Source organism: Plutella xylostella, chromosome 6 (assembly GCF_932276165.1).
Source record: "Plutella xylostella chromosome 6, ilPluXylo3.1, whole genome shotgun sequence".
Lineage (NCBI taxonomy): Eukaryota > Metazoa > Arthropoda > Insecta > Lepidoptera > Plutellidae > Plutella > Plutella xylostella.
In genome coordinates, this window is record NC_063986.1 from 2,970,337 (window position 1) to 2,988,320 (window position 17,984).

General features: G+C 37.9%; 2 protein-coding genes across 3 annotated transcripts; one reads left to right on the forward strand and one right to left on the reverse strand.

Annotated features, from left to right (window-relative positions):
• The first annotated feature begins 502 nt into the window (after window positions 1–502).
• Window positions 503–12,658, forward strand: LOC105390651 (eclosion hormone). Of its 2 annotated transcripts, none has more exons than XM_011561988.3 (3): window positions 503–538; window positions 2,874–2,975; window positions 12,256–12,658. In XM_011561988.3, exons 2-3 carry the CDS (start codon window positions 2,885–2,887, stop codon window positions 12,429–12,431), a joined length of 267 nt encoding a protein of 88 aa, XP_011560290.1. In that variant the 5' UTR covers window positions 503–538; window positions 2,874–2,884; the 3' UTR covers window positions 12,432–12,658. The 2 variants fall into 2 exon arrangements, with proteins under 2 accessions (XP_011560290.1, XP_048477722.1); XM_048621765.1 differs by lacking the exon at window positions 503–538 and adding an exon at window positions 2,514–2,663.
• Window positions 12,659–12,698: 40 nt separating this feature from the next.
• LOC105395373 (heterochromatin protein 1) lies at window positions 12,699–17,796 on the reverse strand. Its single transcript, XM_038119989.2, has 6 exons — window positions 17,463–17,796; window positions 16,927–17,161; window positions 16,540–16,637; window positions 16,012–16,153; window positions 15,200–15,317; window positions 12,699–13,053 (listed from the first exon to the last, which is right to left on the reverse strand). Exons 1-6 carry the CDS (start codon window positions 17,705–17,707, stop codon window positions 12,965–12,967), a joined length of 927 nt encoding a protein of 308 aa, XP_037975917.2. The 5' UTR covers window positions 17,708–17,796; the 3' UTR covers window positions 12,699–12,964.
• Between the last annotated feature and the right edge of the window lie 188 nt (window positions 17,797–17,984).

The following is a 17,984-nucleotide window of genomic DNA, read 5'->3' on the forward strand; positions in this document are numbered from 1 at the left end:
TTTTAAAAAACACATGTTTAAAAAAAATGACTTACCCTCTTTTTGGAAATGTTTGGTTGAAATTCATGTTTATTGGCCAAATTAAATACATTATTTTACATTAGTCGTAGATGAGTCGTAGTCTTTTTTCGTACTTTATTATTGTAAAAACACTTTGGGCATATTAAATAAAAACTTATAACTTTGAACTAATTCTTATAACTTTTAATAAAAGTTATAAAGCTTCAACCCTCAAGATATCGACATTCAAAAATATTTGTAGATACTTACTCCATGAAATCCAGAGCACAAGTGCGCAATCTCAACCCATAGCCGTATTCCTATTAGCAAAGGGGACTTCCCAATCTAATTATGAGAATGGAAAAGAAAGCACTATTAGAGTACCTAGCATATAGGATCCCTGCTGTTTGCCGACATGGCTCGTTGGGCTAAGAGTATGAGATTCCTATTGAAGGAGTATAAAAGGCGCCTTGTTTATGGCATGTTCAATCAGACAATCTCACTCGTTGCATTCGTCGTGTAAGCCTGAACTTCTTTTGTAAGTAACCCTATGTGTGTACAATATTGTGTCTGCTTGTCTACTGCTTATGGAAACTGTCGGTGGTAGATTTACTTGAACGTTGAATTCGGCTGGTTGTAAATACGAGCTTTATTAGAGAAAAAGGATTTTTTTAGATTTTGATTCATACATAGCTAGGAGCTTGGAGGTATACCTACCTAATCGTAATAATATAATAATTTGGCATATTATGCCAACCCCAAATCGGTTAAATATAAAACTTCTTGAGCAATTTCCTACGAGTTACCACCATTGGAAATAAGAATCTTTACATCCAACATAAAAAGTTTTCTTCTGCTTGTCTTCCCGCTTGGCACTACCATTATGTTTATTTCTGATGGAAACAAGCTTACAGCTTTCATTCCGCATAATGTAATACCTATTCACATTCAAGGCTGACGCAAAACAAATACGAATCCGAACATCATCTTTTAATATTCTGCGTTGTCATGCTCTCCCCATGAACAATATTGTGTAGCTCCGGATTCCGCCACACAAATATTCAATTCTGCTCCCCTTTCAATATATTAACAAAAGCCTTATTTGTCAAGGAATATTAATCCGTTTCTTGATATGACGCCACAAATATAATCCACTCTAATATTTTTGTCAGCGTGAGTTCATATGCGGAAATAATTTCTCACAAACTGGTAAAGAATCAATCACGGGCCGAGCAATGATTCCGGCATTATGAATTTAAAAGTTTAGGAAGTACGTAACATACGTGCAATGATAATAATGATTTAATACGCTCGGCTGATAAGTAGATCCGCTTCCCCATGTTCGGTCCGAAAGAGGCTTGAGCGCCCATAAGATGCTATCGACAGAACTGGATTTCGAACGAGCTATTCTCATCGTGACGTATCCATTGACGTTTTGGAGTCACTGTGACCCCTCAGACCGGTTTGTCCGCCCCGCTATGTAAAACAGTTCTCGAACTTTTGTTTCGATCGCATGCCTCAATAATAGCTCGATCGCTCAGGTTATTTACATTTGACTTTTGTCCGCTCGGCCGGTGCGGAAGTAAAATTCTTTGTCTTACACTTGGCTATTCTGCAAGTAACATTATGAACATTAATTTTGAATTTTAAAAATTAAAATATTTCGTAATAATTTAGATTGCGAAAAAGATGTGTTTGACATTTGCGTAATTTATTTGCATTTGTTTACCATAACATAATTTTCGGACACTTCTGCTTAGGCACGCTCTTAGGGATTACAATAGAGTCATCTGTATTCTTTTGTAAAGATTACAGGCTACCTTTAAACTGGTCGTATTTCCCAATGTTCAGTATTTCAGTGTAGCGAAGTAAAATAACTGAATTGCCCCAATAGGTAGCTAGTGGCATCTGTGGTGCGACACGAGTATTGTCGCCCCGGGCTAAAATGAAGGCAACCTGGTCCAAACTGATAGCGAAAGAATAACGTGGATCCAGTATTTACTACCTTTCTCTCTTTTCTCATTCACCTTTTGAACAAGGTTAGACAGTAATTTATTAAAACAATACCACGTGGTGTCCTTCGGTATCACGCTTGCACGTGATGGAAAAAATTTTGGGCGGGTGAGTAATAAATAAAGGCGGAAATGCAAATTTTTGGCGGGACAACAGTTGGAAAATGTTGATAACTGTCATAACAGATGAATAAATCAATTGTGTAAGCTTTTTGCTTGTTTATACGCGAACTATTGCTATAGTCCGCGATCAAAACCAACTATCCGAGGCCTTGGTTTAAAATTTCCAATCGAAACTTTTAGATAAACAAAACAACATCTATACTATTCTTATTTGAATTTGGAAGGTGTCAGTCTTGTCGCATCACGCCGGGCAGTCCCAACTTCCGTACGTCGCTGGTTAGAAGTTGCGTCTGATTGCGGCTTCCTGGCCCACACGCTCGCCTCAGCCCCCACCTTCGACACCACCAATTTGCTTACATATAAACAACAAGACGACGAATCACTCGAATAGATCCTCTGAAGTTTTCCGCCGACAACGCTCCCAAGTTTCAGTTCTGAAATCCCGTTGGCATCCTTTGCGCTTGGAGTTTTTTGAAGTCGCGCACTGTTCGGCTTTCAGCTTTCTTTATGTTTTGCAAATTAAATCCGGTGAGTCGAGTTACGGTGCTGTTCTTAAAAAAGTTTTGTAAGTTGGATCCTGCTGCTTATCGGATTGAGATGCAGTCGTGCAAAGACTGTGTGTACCTAAACCTACGTGTGTGTGAATATATTTAACATCATAAGTAAATTACAAATACCTCATTGTTATATAAGTATAATAGTGAGTATATTAAAAATTGTGATGAATTTTGCTTTCAGATCAAACTGAAATGGCGGGAAAATTCACAACCACCTTTGTAGTGTTGGCGGTCGCCACGATTTTCGCCAGCCTAAGCCCTGTGAGCTGCAACCCTGCTATAGGTAAGCACTGTGTTTCCTAAAATCTACTCTATTCCCAATTTCCCACTGTTTTAGCTTCTAAACTTGAACTGCTGAGTTAAATTGATGAATAGATGGGTCATTATGAAAATCAATTAAGGGACAGAAAATATACCCTACAAAGATGTATACAGTATGTTACTTTTCAACATTAAAAGCAATCTAGGCGGCAGCGAACGGCGCATCGAAACATTAATTATAAAACCCCCTTCGAAAGGCAAAGATTCACTGTAAACAGCCAGGCTTGCACAAATATAGAGATAAATGAGCTGTCATCGGTCCGGAACTTGTGGAACTTTCCCTCCCCCTTTAATGGGTCTTCCCCGGAACTCTTAAGGGGTCCCAACAAAACGGAAAACATTCAGATTTGCCAAACTATTAAGGGATCGCTGACCGAAAAAGCCGAACTTTCGGCGCCTACGAGACATAGATAACAAGGCTGATAAAAGCTCAGAATATGCTGAGAAAAAAAGCTCATCACGTGTAAGCGACAATTTTGTCGCTTACGCGTGTTGAGCTTTGGATGTTTGATGAAAATTTGATGAGAACACTATCAGATTCAAATATCAATCAAATCAGAAATACCTACCATCTAAGTAAGATAAAAAATATTAACCTCCTTTCAGTTCTAATGTAGGTTTGTGCTTGATTGTAGAGATGCATTATAAAACAAATCATATTTTATTATAGGTACTTCAAGTCAATTTTAAGATTACAGAGCTATTTTTAATAAGTTAACTTTTTTGAGGAAAGTCCTCTTTATAAACAAATGCAATCTAAAGTTGGCGCCGATGCCGGTAGTACTTAATCAGCTTTGATGAAGATTTCTTATTAAATATTTTACTATTGAGAACTGCCATCTGAGTACTTACTCTACTTTACCATTAAAAGATTAATACGTTCTTAATTTAAAAAAACTTGTAAAAACAAAAAAAAACTTTACTGAAGTAAAGGAGTTAGGTAATTATAATGCGGTTCATATTTTTATTTTCATGCCTTCTTTTCATAAAATAATACTTAGGTCAGTAAGGATGCATTTTATTAATTATGGCGGGTGTAAATGCAGTAGCTATTTATAGTTTATTAATTTATGTCATTCAGTACTTTCAAAAGCTTTATTTGTACTTGTTTTACCCCCTTTGACGTCCCTTCTAGTTTCCAGAACTACACACAGTCGTCGTATTTAACTCTCTGCGGAAGTTCGAGTCATTTACTATAATTTTTTAATATTTCTTTTCATGCCGTTCACTGGAGACATAGCTACCTGTTAATTAAATTTTATGATTATTGTAAATGATGAATAGAATTATAGGTCACATAGCTAAAGGCAAAATAATCGGAAATTATAAGAATCGGAAAACGGAATGGTTACAGAGGATTTCAACCCATCTATTTATTTGTAGAAAACAATACCTAACAGGTACTTACCTAAGAAAAGTTTTCAAGGCATTTGAAAAATCTCCTTTTCTACCGTGAAACTTACCTACACTCTTTAGCTAACAAGCTAAGCGCGAGATACTTAAAGGTACTAGCGACTGAAGTCGAAGTAGATTGCATAGTCAAAGTAGGTATTTAGTAAAATGCTTAACATTTCATGACTGAAAATGACTGAAATTAGTGTGCAGTATTCAGCTATTCATTACGTTCTGTCATTCCGCTCCATTTATCGCTTCTCGGCTTTGATCGATCCGCCTGTTCAGAATTCCCTTCAATGCAACAGTTTTAATGGTACAATTTCCGTGATTAGAATAAAATAGTGCTGTTTAGCTGAGAACCACCAATTAATAAAAGTATTATACATAATTATATACTCGGTGATGATGATGATGATGATATACTCAGTTGCAAGAGAAATTACCGTTTTACTGTAAAAATCTACGTTTAAAATGTTATTAGGTACTACTGTTTACTAACGAAAAAGTTTTTTTTATTATTTAAAGTTTTAAACCCAAGTAATATTAGTTATTAATTTATTGATCCGTGCCAGGATCCGAACTCCGAACTCCACTCAAATGAGAGACAGTTCATCCGGCTTTATCGGTATTGGTTTTCACATACTTTTTCCTCTTGCGACTTACAAGTGAGTCATTTTTAAATAGTGACAAGATTTTGTTACGTACCATAAGTGTGGTGAAATGTTTGCAGAAACATTGCGATACCCCCAATGTGTGACTTTTTATAAACATGAATGTTGACATGACATCATTATTTAGATAGAACCCATTTAAGTACTTAGCCATCATACTCGTTATGTTGGTAACCTAAATAACGTAACGCAGGACATTTAGTTTTCTGTATTTTTTCAAACTACCTAAAGCTGTAGTTGAACAGAAGGCGCAGTAAAAGCTCAAGTAACTCTCCAATCATAATATAGTTAAGATAAGCTTACAAGTAGGTAGATGTTTTAATCGGTAGTAGATAGGTTTGCAACAACTGGGTAGTAAGTATAGGTACTATTCAGTAATCTGTACTTACTTAACACATTGATGGACATTAAATTAACGATGAAACTCATAAAAACGCACAACATTTTTGTATGGGAGTTGAGTGATGGTTTGCTGGTGCACATGCCGGCACACTGCCTAGGCGCAGTAAAGAAAACACGACGTCGGTGACCGTTGTGTGCGTGTGAGTGCACACTTTTTTCTGTATGAAAACTTATTGCTGTGTGAAAAAAAGGTACTCTGGGTGCACAACTTTGAAATCCTGCCAAATAAAGCACAACAAGATGGTGTTCATACAAACTCTAGGTAAAACAGGACTGCATTGACCGTTGTTGAAATAATTAGAAAAAGAGCGGGGAATGCATTCGACGTTGTGATTTTTTTCTAAAATTCTGGAGGACGTCAAATGCAGTCAGTGTCCGTCATCGTCAGTGGGTTAATTTGTTATTAATGGCAGATAGTTTGATAAATTCCATAGGTGAATTAATAGCAAAAATCAAAGTCGTCGAATGAAAATTGCATCCATTTTAACAAACTTATAGCACAAATTATACGCCTACATTAGCCTCTTGGGGTTTACAGTACCCATTAGCAAACGTATGAATGTACCTAGTTATTTGAGAATATCGTTTAAGAATTCAATAAACAGCATTATAAATAAATAAATAATAATAAGTAGGTGGGGACATCTCACACACGGCCATCCGACCTGTGTTATGGGTGTCGGACAGCTGATATATCTACACAAATACATAGATAGATAGATATACTAAATATACCTAAATATCAACACCCAAGACTCGAGTACAAATATCTGCATTAAGCGCAGATTTTCATGTATTTCATTCTGTAAGATATACTTGTTAAAATGAACAGTAGCTTTTCATCGCAGAGGTTAAAAGTGCTATCTCGCGGTAATACATTTTTATACGCGTTTTCTTTGAGAAATTCATGTAGTATGTAAGTATCTAAAAAACTACCTACTTTTTAATTTTATTTATTTAGGGCTAATTTTTCAATGGTCAGATAAACGTTATCTGAGGAATAAAATAGTTGCTGTCACAATATTCAGATGTGACAGCATCAGAATTATTCCTCAGATAACGTTTATCTGACCATTGAAAAATCAGCCCTTATAGTTTACTATGTACAACCTACATGCAGTAGATGAAAAGTAACCTGAAACTATCCAGACTTTGCAGTATTTTGATATTCAATCGAACAATTTCCCTTTACATATCCTTACTAATATTATAAATGCGAAAGTAACTGTGTCTGTCTGTCTGTCTGTTACGCTTTCACGCCAAAACTACTGAACGGATTTGAAAGAAATTTGGTATACATATATGGTCTAGACCCTGGGAAAGAACATAGGCTACTTTTTATCCCGGAATTCCCACGGGAAAACTTTTTAAGGCGAAGCGAAGCGCGCGGGAACAGCTAGTATTATATATACATACTATATAGGTACAGAATGTTGGCACACCTATACGTAAAGGCAATTTGTAGGTATTTCCCGAGCTGGGTAACCAATGTTACAAAGCCTTAACTGGCGAGCAGCGATATTTTAATATAAACTAGATGGAGCGTCAATGCAAAAGAAACGTCTCGACAAATAACACCCCACTTCTACCACTAAGCTCTTGTATAATATATTTTGAATAAGGTTGATTAGTTTGTGACTTTATTTTATTGGTAAGTATAATTATTGTCTTTAGGTTGAACAGAACTTAAAACGCTTTGACAGTAAATAAAATTCGGACAGTTTTTTTCCCTTGTATGTGATCCACCATCTGATTCGTTTATTGTTAATCTAAGCTGGCGAGCTCTCGATTTTCCACATCTGTGGTTCTGAGCATTGAGCACTCCGATATCAATATCACAGTGCAATGCGTATCCAGCTATCCAAATAGCCTTTATTTGGCTTACCACGTAGATGATACAGAAACCCATAATTAGTGTCGGAACCAAGATACTGGTAGACCAACAAGCAGATATACCTACCTACATTTACAAGTGTATAAATACCTACACTTTGCTCGTATGTTCACCACCTCTCTAGTAGATATTATGTACTAAGATACTTTTCAGGTTACATGTGATTTATGTTCTGTCTGAAAAAAGTTTTCAAAATACACTCTTTTTAACCCAAGAAATGCCGACAAACACCTTAATATTTAATTACACAATATTGCTGACAGAGTCATCGGCGTCATTAAACTAGTCTTTCTCCATTCTCGGTTAGAGCATAACCAAGGAGTAGTGGTTTACTTTTGACACATCTGTCATGAATTTTATATGGAGATGACGTTTAATATATAAATCAATCCCTGTCGGTTAGATAACCGACAATGGAGAAATTGGCACTAAGGGGGTTAGTTCTTATCCGATTAGTAGTAATTTGGCGCTTGCTATGTCACTGGAACTTTTGTATTGCTCGCTAGAGCAATATGTAATCTTTAGCTACAGCTTTTTCGAAACCTCGGAGCTAATAGCTAAGGTATAGTTAACTAAACACAACTTTGAATTCTATATGACAAAACACGAAGTTTCGGAGCGCGAGCCACGACTCTATCTCGTTGTAATAAACGTGCCGATTGCACGACAGCTCTCGTTCGTTAGTTTTTCGTCAGTATAGAGTAACCCCCGGCCGCTGGGGAGGCATGCCGCCGAAAACATTTCAAGCATGTCGCCTCCTTGGACTAGGATTATAAACAAAGCGATCCGACTTGCAACATACCTACTTACATTAACTAAAGTATACAAGAAGCGTGCAAATGCAGGCAATGACCCCGATGCTTTGACCGGTTTACTTTCGCCGAAACATGACGTTACGCAATTTCACCTTAGCCGCTTACACTTGACACCGAAATTGAGGAATACCTAATATTGACCAGCCTTAGTTGGTATCCGATGTGTGGACAGGCTTTGTCGGTGTGCGTGCAATAGTCCTTACGCCCCTTTGGATCTTAGAGCTCAAGAAAACTAGGTTGGCATCTAAACTTACCTACATTGTAGAAGTAGCTGGAAACTATTTATAGAATAGCAAAACATAAAGTTCGACGCCTAACATTAGTTACCACATCTATCTTAAGATAAAATAAATTGTCTATAATCGTCCAAAATATAGGGAGTTACATGATTTTTACTGAAAAACTTAGGGAAATTCGTGAAAAACTAATAATGATAGTCAAATACTTACTATTACTTACTACTCAAGTCTCCAACAAAGTTCTTAAACAAAAACATTAAACTTCGTAAATTACGTAGAACTATAGTTGATCTAAATGGGGATCCATATCTTTACACACACTGCTGTAGGTATTTAATTTATGTGGGGTTGTAGCCGTTGTAGGCACTTGATTTCGCATGAGCTAATGTGCATTACCTATTCTAAAGAGCCCTAAACGTCTTTGAACGGAGACTAAGCTAGTTTATGGGTACTGGTGGGTACTTATTCATTATAGGTACCAAATCCACTTTTAGAAGTCTTTGTAGTCGTTGTCACTTTATTTATAACGTTATACTAAGTTATAACCGTTATAACGGATGAGTTAGGTGTTGTAACTCAGAACAGTTCTTCGCCTTGGGGATGCGGTTTGGTCAGAGACAGGTGTTGCCTAACTTCTTGATCTTGAGATGGGTTTGACTAGTTGGCAAATAATACTATCATTCCGAACTCTTGGACAAAATATCTCTATAACTGGGTGGCTTCTTTATCCCCTCGAGATCCCCAAATGCTCAACCCTCTAAATGGTTAGTTATGTATCTATTTTTAAAGAATCTAAATCTGAAACCATAGTAAGTAACTATGGTAACTAGTTAGTAACTAAACCCTTAATTTTCAACATTTATAAGAATAGGTATTTTCACCCGACAACGGCGAAGCAAGATAATGATTACATTTTATTAAGTATAGCCTACAGGTAATTTACAGTTTATATTACTAGTATGCAACTGAAGCGAGAAATAATTAAGTAAGTACTATTATACTTATTGGCCCGAAAGAATGTTACGCCACTCTTCAAAAGTCCTACTAGTCTAAAAGTTGTAGAAGATAGGTAAGTAGTATCTTCTACAACTTTTTTTTACAGGAAATTAAGTAGGTACAGATAAATATTCAGCGGTTTTTCAGTCCTATCTAATGATAATGAGTATTGATTAGTCTCCACTCCATGAGTTAGTCTAATTTTGTAAATGAAATAAAAACAATTTGCATTTTAAGCAGTAAGAAACATGTTGAATGTTGATGCGAAATAAAAATAAAACTTCTCGTGGATAAAGTGGGTCGTTTATTTACCTGTAGTGAAGTTGGAGCTATCTGCCGTAAACAAAATTTCATTCAAAGTTTAAAGTGTTTTCACAACTAATAAATATAATGCTACCAACCATTAATTTGTTAGTTAGATAGTAGTATAGCCTGAAGTACCTAATATAATCTTAAATAGGTACTTAGGTACATATACAAAATCGGATTTTTATCCTTAGCTTTTAATTTACTTTAGACTTATGTACTTTTAGAGTTCTTAGAACTCAGCAACGGGTTAAAGATGGAAGATATTTTTTAATTTGTTTCATCGTCCGTAATTTTTTTCAGCGATACGTACCTACAGGTGGAACTTTTTTTTACAAGTTACATGTTTTTCCCAGTCATACCTACCTATCATAAATTCAGGGGGTTTATTCTTACCTAACTTATGAAGGTTATTATTGATTAATAGCCTCTCCCATGGGAAACGGACCCCATAAACAAATTAATATCCTAATAAGATAACGGTAGATCTCGGAAGGGTTATGCACAGCCATAAATAAATCAGATAACGGTAAATATTATATGGGATTTAGGATTTAGAGATGAGACAAGTTTAGTTATGATTACGCTTGCACAGATTAAATATGCTTAGGGTGTAACTGCCGTTAATAATAAATTAACATAAACATTCAAATCATGACTTGTACCTACATCTACATTCCTAGTGCTTAATCCGGGGGTAGGTAATAGGTATATCCTAAAGGAGCCAGGCCTAAGTATGTCCATTTTTTTTAACAAAGCCATTATCCGTGATTTCAGTCCTATTTAGGTCCTATACGGCGCTCTATTTAGTATTATGTAAGTAGGTATCTAGTTTGTATAGTTTGGCACAGCTTTAAGATTATAAAAACTAGGCATTTTAATTACAGCGTAGCAGCCACAGCTAATAATTAGGTCATTTGAAAATCATGGCGGAAAACTACGAAGGTAAAAAGAATGCAAAAAATTCGATTCACGCACGCTGCGAAACGGCGCGGCGGCTGCTGTGGTGAGCGCTGTTCGCACACGCGATGGGGTTCCTTGGGCAGCTACTTAATAGAACCATTTTTTTAATTCAATTAATCAAAAGATAAGATAATGAGACGGTAGGTATCCTATCTTGTATCCGCTGCACGGGTCCGTTATCAACGCCGATAAACTCGTTTAAAGCAGGTTCCAATCACAGCGCCGTATTCATGGTGGTAAAGTGACGTTTGGTTTGTCTACGACGATAAAGCACCTGTGCAGCGGCATAATAATGTTATGTACGTCATTATGGAATCCTTTTTAGCTAGATGAGCCTAACTAATTGAAATTGAAGCAGTTATGTAATCTGAAGGTTTCATTCCAACTAGGTACTGAGATAAAACCTATTTAGCTATATGAATCGAGAAAGATTCACTAATCTAGTCCCTTACCTATCTTTACGGTAGGTATCCAACTAATCATTTACGGCCGCTTCTTAGAAAGGTAGGTGTACGTAATTATGTCTATCAATCACCTACACACCCTTCGGTAGTGGAGTGGCTTCACGAACTACTATCTACTCTCCTGGCTTTCTTCTCTTTATTCTGGCTTTATTCGACATCATTGTTCTTTAGATCTTTTCAACTAAAGTATGAGCCTAGTTCAGGAATTCAGAAGCCATAGAGATAACACCGATAACACTCACCAATTTGCAAAAAAATACACTCTTGACGGATTTTATCAGCAAAGGACCGAAATGGTTCTCCTCTCTACACCGCGTAACAAATGGATTGATGCCGCGCGCGCGGGCTGACCGTAAAATCCTCCCGGGCATTTCCTGAGCGGATTTATTTTGCTGCATCCCAATGGCAGCTCTACGTCCGATAAAGTTAAATTTTGGGGCCTTTCAATTACAAAAGCAAGTAAGGTAGATACCGTACTACTACCGTCTACTGTGTCATGTTGTCGTGTACCTATTTTTAAATTGGAACTACCTAATGCACTACGTTTTATTTTGTGTTTTGCTTACTTTCCGTGTATGCAGCAGCTAATTAATATGAGACGTGAGTGTTATGTTTCTTGTCCCTATACCTTAACACACTGAGCGTTAGCACTTAGCACTGTATACCTACCTAATCCTTTTTTATGCATGGTGAGATGACGTGAAGATTATACTTACTAAGGTATTTTTGGTGAAGCACCTAAAAGTAAAATGTTTTTAAGGTCCATTATGCTTAAAAAGTTAACGCTCCTTAGGCGCTCCGCTCACTGCACGAGAGTCGAGACGGTGTCGCGGCGGCAACAAAGAGGACTTCTCTATTATTTTTCTATGTCCGAGCCCGTCGACGCCTTGACGTGGTAATTGAGATATATTTCCCTGCGCCCTAAAGCCGACCCCGCCTTGACACTAACAGTGGGCGGAGCGCCTTCGGAGGACTATCTTCTGCAGTTCGATTGTTGGCCGATCTGCTCACTCTGACCATGAAGTTTTAATGTTCCCCAAATGTAAATATTAGCCAGTATGAAACATCACATCTGTTCTTGTCTGTCTTTCTTCTAGCGACCGGCTATGACCCGATGGCGATTTGTATCGAGAACTGCGCTCAGTGCAAGAAGATGCTGGGCCCGTGGTTCGAGGGACAACTCTGCGCTGAAACCTGCATCAAGTTCAAGGGAAAACTCATCCCTGACTGCGAAGACTTAGGATCCATCTCCCCTTTCCTCAACAAACTTTGAAAACGAAAACCATTTAGCCGAATTATGTAACACTTTGCGCCGCAAAATAAGTTTTTATGGCGCACACTTTTGTTCTAAGTTTGTTTGTAAGACACTTTTGAAGATATGCCAAAGCCTATAATACTCTAAGTTTAAGTTTATGTTTTAAGCTTTTTACACTCGCGATAAAGTGTAGCTTGTACTTTTATACAGGGTTTATTATGAAATAAAGGATTGTATAAGTGAAACCAGTGTTTTTATGAGTCTATAGTTAATTTAATTACGGCAAAATATTGCCAACATTATCATCACAAAACCTCTATAAGTCTTATGTTATAACTCACTTAACAAGTAGGTAGTCAATTAAAGATATTTCAAAATTGAAAATCACTCATCACTATTTTATTCATAATTAATTATCATCTCTTTCAACGTCATGTTTTCTTACAAATCACAACATTAGTACCATAATAGAAGTTTTTCGTTACTACCTAAGAGAGTTTAATTAAATCTTAAATATAATTTTGTATAGTTACACTGCTTTTATCATCACTTTAAATCACTGGTACATCCAAGCCCGGTCCTGTTATTTCTGGCAATGAAGTTTGAGGTTCCAGTTCAATCTGGATTTCTGATTGCATTTCTGTAAAGAATAACACAGTTACATTATTTACTATCACTGAAAATAATCACACATAGCACGCAGATAAAGAAATCATACAAAAATGTCGGACGGACTCATGCTATCTGACCCTGTTGTATGCTATTCGCAGGTCTGTCGAAATTAACATAAGTTATTTCGATCTAATTGTTAAAATAACAAAAATAATTTTAATAACTGGATGCTGAAGGATAGACCTTGCATTATGTCCCCAGTGTATAGTTCAATTCACGTGACTTGACCACAGCATGGGTATTTATGTAGATCCCTATTAGAACGGTGAGGGGTGTGACAAGGTCGGGGGAAACGAAGCGACTCTCTTATATCCGTTCACGAGTTTATAGTGAACAAAAGAGATAAGTAGCCACCCCAGCTCATCTCATTTGCTGACTGTACCGTAGATATATTACATGCCAAGATAATGTTCCTTCTTTTGGTCTACTTGCATCAATTTCGATAGAAACAATGTCATGAAATATTAAATTACAAATTAGGTAGTATGTTTTGGTATATTAAATATTTATGGTATATTCTTTATTCCTGCTACACTTTACCCTTTACATCTAAATATCCTTCCACCCAAAGGTTGTCTGGAAGAAATCGCTTTATGCGATAAGACCGCCATTTGTACATATGTGTTAGATTAAGTTTTGTATTGTTGTCCATATTTTTGTGTGCAAATAAAGAATATCTTATCTTATCTTATCTTAAATTAGTTAATTAGTCATTAGAATATATTAGGTCCATACATATGAAATTGGCGTTTTCTATAGGAGCAACATAAAGTCGTTTTTTTTAAATGAAATATATTAAATTAATCAAAGTATGTACCATTGCTATGTATGCACTTTTGCCATCTCATAGGTAGTTCAGTGATCCCCTTACTAAAAAAAACCATTCGGGCGGGAATCAATAAAATCTTTGAAGGCGGTTTGGACTGCCCCATCGGAGTTGATTTTTTTCCTTGCAAGTAGTTATCCAAATTGCGAAAAAAATGGTAATCTGTTGGAGCAAGGTCCGGAGAGTACGGTGGATGTCTAAGACATTCTAATTGAAGCTCCTCTAATTTGGTAGCCGTCTGTTGTGCAGTGTGTGGTCTAGCGTTGTCCTGAAGCAGCAGTGGCCTAGAGCGATTGACCAGCCTCGGTTGTTTAGCAGCTAGCTTTTCCATCATGGTTTGCAGTTGCTGACAATAGATATCTGCCGTAATCGTCTGGCCAGATTTAAGAAAGCTGTAGTGAACGACACCGGCACTAGTCCACCAAACACTTACAAGCAACTTTTTTTTAGTCAATTTTCGCTTAGGGCAGGATTTGGCTGGTTCGCCAGGGTTCAGCCATTGCGATGAGCGCTTCCGATTATCGTAGAGGATCCACTTTTCATCACAGGTAATGATTCGATTTAAAATTCCTTCATTATTGTGCCGGTTGAGTAACGTAACGCAGCAGTTGACGCGCGTTTGTCGGTTTGCTTCACTCAATTCATGAGGTACCCACCTTTCAAGCTTTTTCACCTTCCCAATTTGCTTCAAGTGGATTAGAATAGTTTTATCACTAACACCGGAGCCTGCAGCTAACTCGGACGTGGTTTGCGATGGATCCGCTTCCACAATAGCCTTCAATTCTTCATTATCAACTTTGGTCTCCGGCCGTCCACGAGGCTTGTTCTGCAGGTCGAAATTTCCAGAACGAAAACGTTGGAACCAAAAACGCACTGTGTTTTCTTTTGCGACACCGTCACCATACACATCATTAATCCTTCGAGCCGTTTCTGCAGCACTGGTGCCACGGTGGAACTCATACTCGTCAATAACGCGATATTTCAAGTTTTCCATTTCGTAAACAGAGTGACACAAAGAAAAAAACAAAAGAAGAAAAAACAAATGAATTAGGGGGTTTGAAACACAAATGCATGAGTAAATAGCTGTATGAATTTTAATTTGGAATTCCTAACCATAAAGGTAATATTTGAGATCAAAGTGGCCAGTACGACAAAACGCCAATTTCATATGTAAGGACCTAATACTTGCCACACGATACTTTTGATGATTTTTTTGTATGAATTCAATCAACTTTCAAGTATTTTCCTAAATGCTTATGTACTGTAAATAAAATATGTGAATACATACGTGGCACTTCCTGCGGTATCGGCTCCACCTCCACGGGCGCCTCGGCCGGGGCGTCGCTGATGGGGGGCAGCTCTATCTCCATCTGAGGCGGCTCTTCCGGCGTCGGTAGTGGGGGCAGCTGAGAGAGGTAATGATTGTTTATTAGAGGAAATAGGAATGGGTGTAAGTATTTTTATTAGTACACGCATTTGTAAAACAATAATATAAGAGAAAGAGTCCTACTAATTATTGCATTGTAAGTACCAATGTATGAATGTACTCTTACAAGAGAAAACCACTGAAGCAATTTTGAGAAAATTTGGTAGTTGGATGAGGAAGGCCAAGGGACAAGGTCTTATGGATTTCCTTAGGAGATGTCTATGTCCAGCAGTGGACGTTTACGAGCTGATAATTATAGTGTTATACATGATGTTGCAAAAGTAAGCTGAAAGGAGATGACACAGGTATCCTCAACAAATTTTGTTCAACGAATTTGGAAAATTTCAGCACTCTTTTGCAACACCCTATATAAAAATGATACACACCTCCGGAGCAGGTCTGGGTATGTTCCGGATGGCGTGCCTCACGCTGAACGGGCGCACTTCTCTACTACTATACACACTTTTGCTATTCTATTCTCCGTGGGGGTGTAAGTACCTGCACCTGGCTCTCACGAATGGAACCTTTGTGCATATCCTCAAGGTTTAAACTGCCTTCCTAAGCTTGGACCATTTCCCACCACGCTGGTCCACTGCGGGTTGGTTGGTTCACATAATAATATCTAGATGTGCTAAACCACCCTGTATAAGTATAAACTATGATACACAACACACCTCCGGCGCAAGTCTGGGTATGTTCCGGATGGCGTGCCTCACGCTGAACGGCGCGCACTTCTCGTAGTATGCGATCACGAAGTCCGGGAACGCCTCGCCGAGGTCGTGGCCGAGCACCACGTCGAACTCTAGGCAGCCGTGCCTGGGATAAAGATAAATAGAATATAGTGTACAGCAAAGCATATTTATGCACAAAAACATTTTCATTATGTATACTTATGGTTCGCGCACATATCAGTGATGCTAGTTAGGAAAGAATAATGATTACGGAGACTGAATTCTGCCGGTACTGTGCAGGACCTGTGTTGTAACTGATGAAGCATCACTGATGTGTGTGAATGGGCCATTAGTAAACAACCTTTTACAACAGCAATGGTAAGTAGGTATGTACTATGTATGAAGGATGAATAACTGCGGAAAAGATAATGCAAAATATATAAAAAAACAAGGAGATCTAAAATTTTATTAATTTGTCTTATTATTAAAAATATTAACTTTGGCTCTTTGATATAATAAATAAACTCTCACCATTGAACCAAGAAGTAGAGTGTGCCGTGGAACAGTTGCCCGGCCAGGATTGTCTCTGGGAGTAGACCACGGGCCAGGCCTCTGGGTTTCTCTATTTCCTGAAATTAAATCATACTCACAATGTATTTATACAAAATAGACGAATGTCCAGTTATAAGCCCTGGAAAATGTGTTTGTTCCTGAACTCATATGCAAATTATGCCATAAAGATATAATTGCTTGATTTGCTTGTGGTGAACAGGCCAGGTGCTAATAGCATTTTACAGGGCTTATACTGAGATATTCAAAAACTATAAATGCTTTATCAGTGGATGAGAGAAGATGACATGTAGCCGAGTCATGTTAGACTGCTGACATACTGAATCTCAAAATATATTTTCTACTTACATCAATCTTCTTTTCTTTCTTCTTCTCACTTCTTCTGCCCCTCTTCCTCACGGATGGTACTTCAGGCTCAGGTTCCGCTGCCGGTGCTGACGCAGGCACCTCTGGGGCCACCTCGGTTGGTGCGGTCTCTGCTGATGCTGCTGCTGCCTCCTCATCTTTCTTTCTGGCTTCCTCGTAGGCTGATATGAGCTCTGGGCAGTCCAAGTTGTCTTCTGGCTCCCAAGTGTTATCGTCACTGTGATGGGGAGGAAAGAGGATTAAGTTTTTCTTGCGTAAGTAAGTACCTATTCAATACACAGATATGAAAATGTAGGATATTATATCATATACTGGTAAAATACAGTATAACTTTGTATGCCCCTCCGTATTGTGTCAGTCACAAACACTGTAGCTGAACTAGTATTATTTCTATCTGTATGTAGTGGAAGGATTAGCCACTAGGAGATCACTACCCACGGTACACCGGATGCACATTAGGTACAGTTGATACGCCGCTCGGGGTGTTGTGAGAGAATAAAGGTAAATAAACAACTCACTGCGAATAACCTCTCCACTTCAACAAGTATTCCACTTTCCCGTTCTTGATCCTTCGGTCCAGCACGAGTTCCACCGAGAATTCCTCGTGCTTCCCGCCGTGGGCTGGGCCGAAGGTGCTCGGGGTCATCGGGACCGTGTCAGGAACCGGCACTTCTGGCTGCACCAAGGGTTGCGAAGCTTGTTGAGCGAAGCTGGCCTGCAAAGCTTCTTCTTGGGCGATCTCCATTGCTATTGATTCGTCCATGATGTGAGTTGTTTTTCTGGTGATATAAATGTGTAGCCCTAGATTAAAAAGCTTGTTACGCCCGTCTTTTTAGAGAAAATGTATTAATTTCTTGTTTATGTTTGTTTACAGGCAGGCGATCGAATACAAATTCGTTTCGTTCATTCAATTAAATCAAAGTGATCTTTCTTTCATTTCATTCATTCAGCATCACAGATTAAAAATAAAAAACGGGTCCGTTCCATTGTAATAAAACATGGGTTACCGTGATCTTAAATGCAATCTCATAAATTTACCT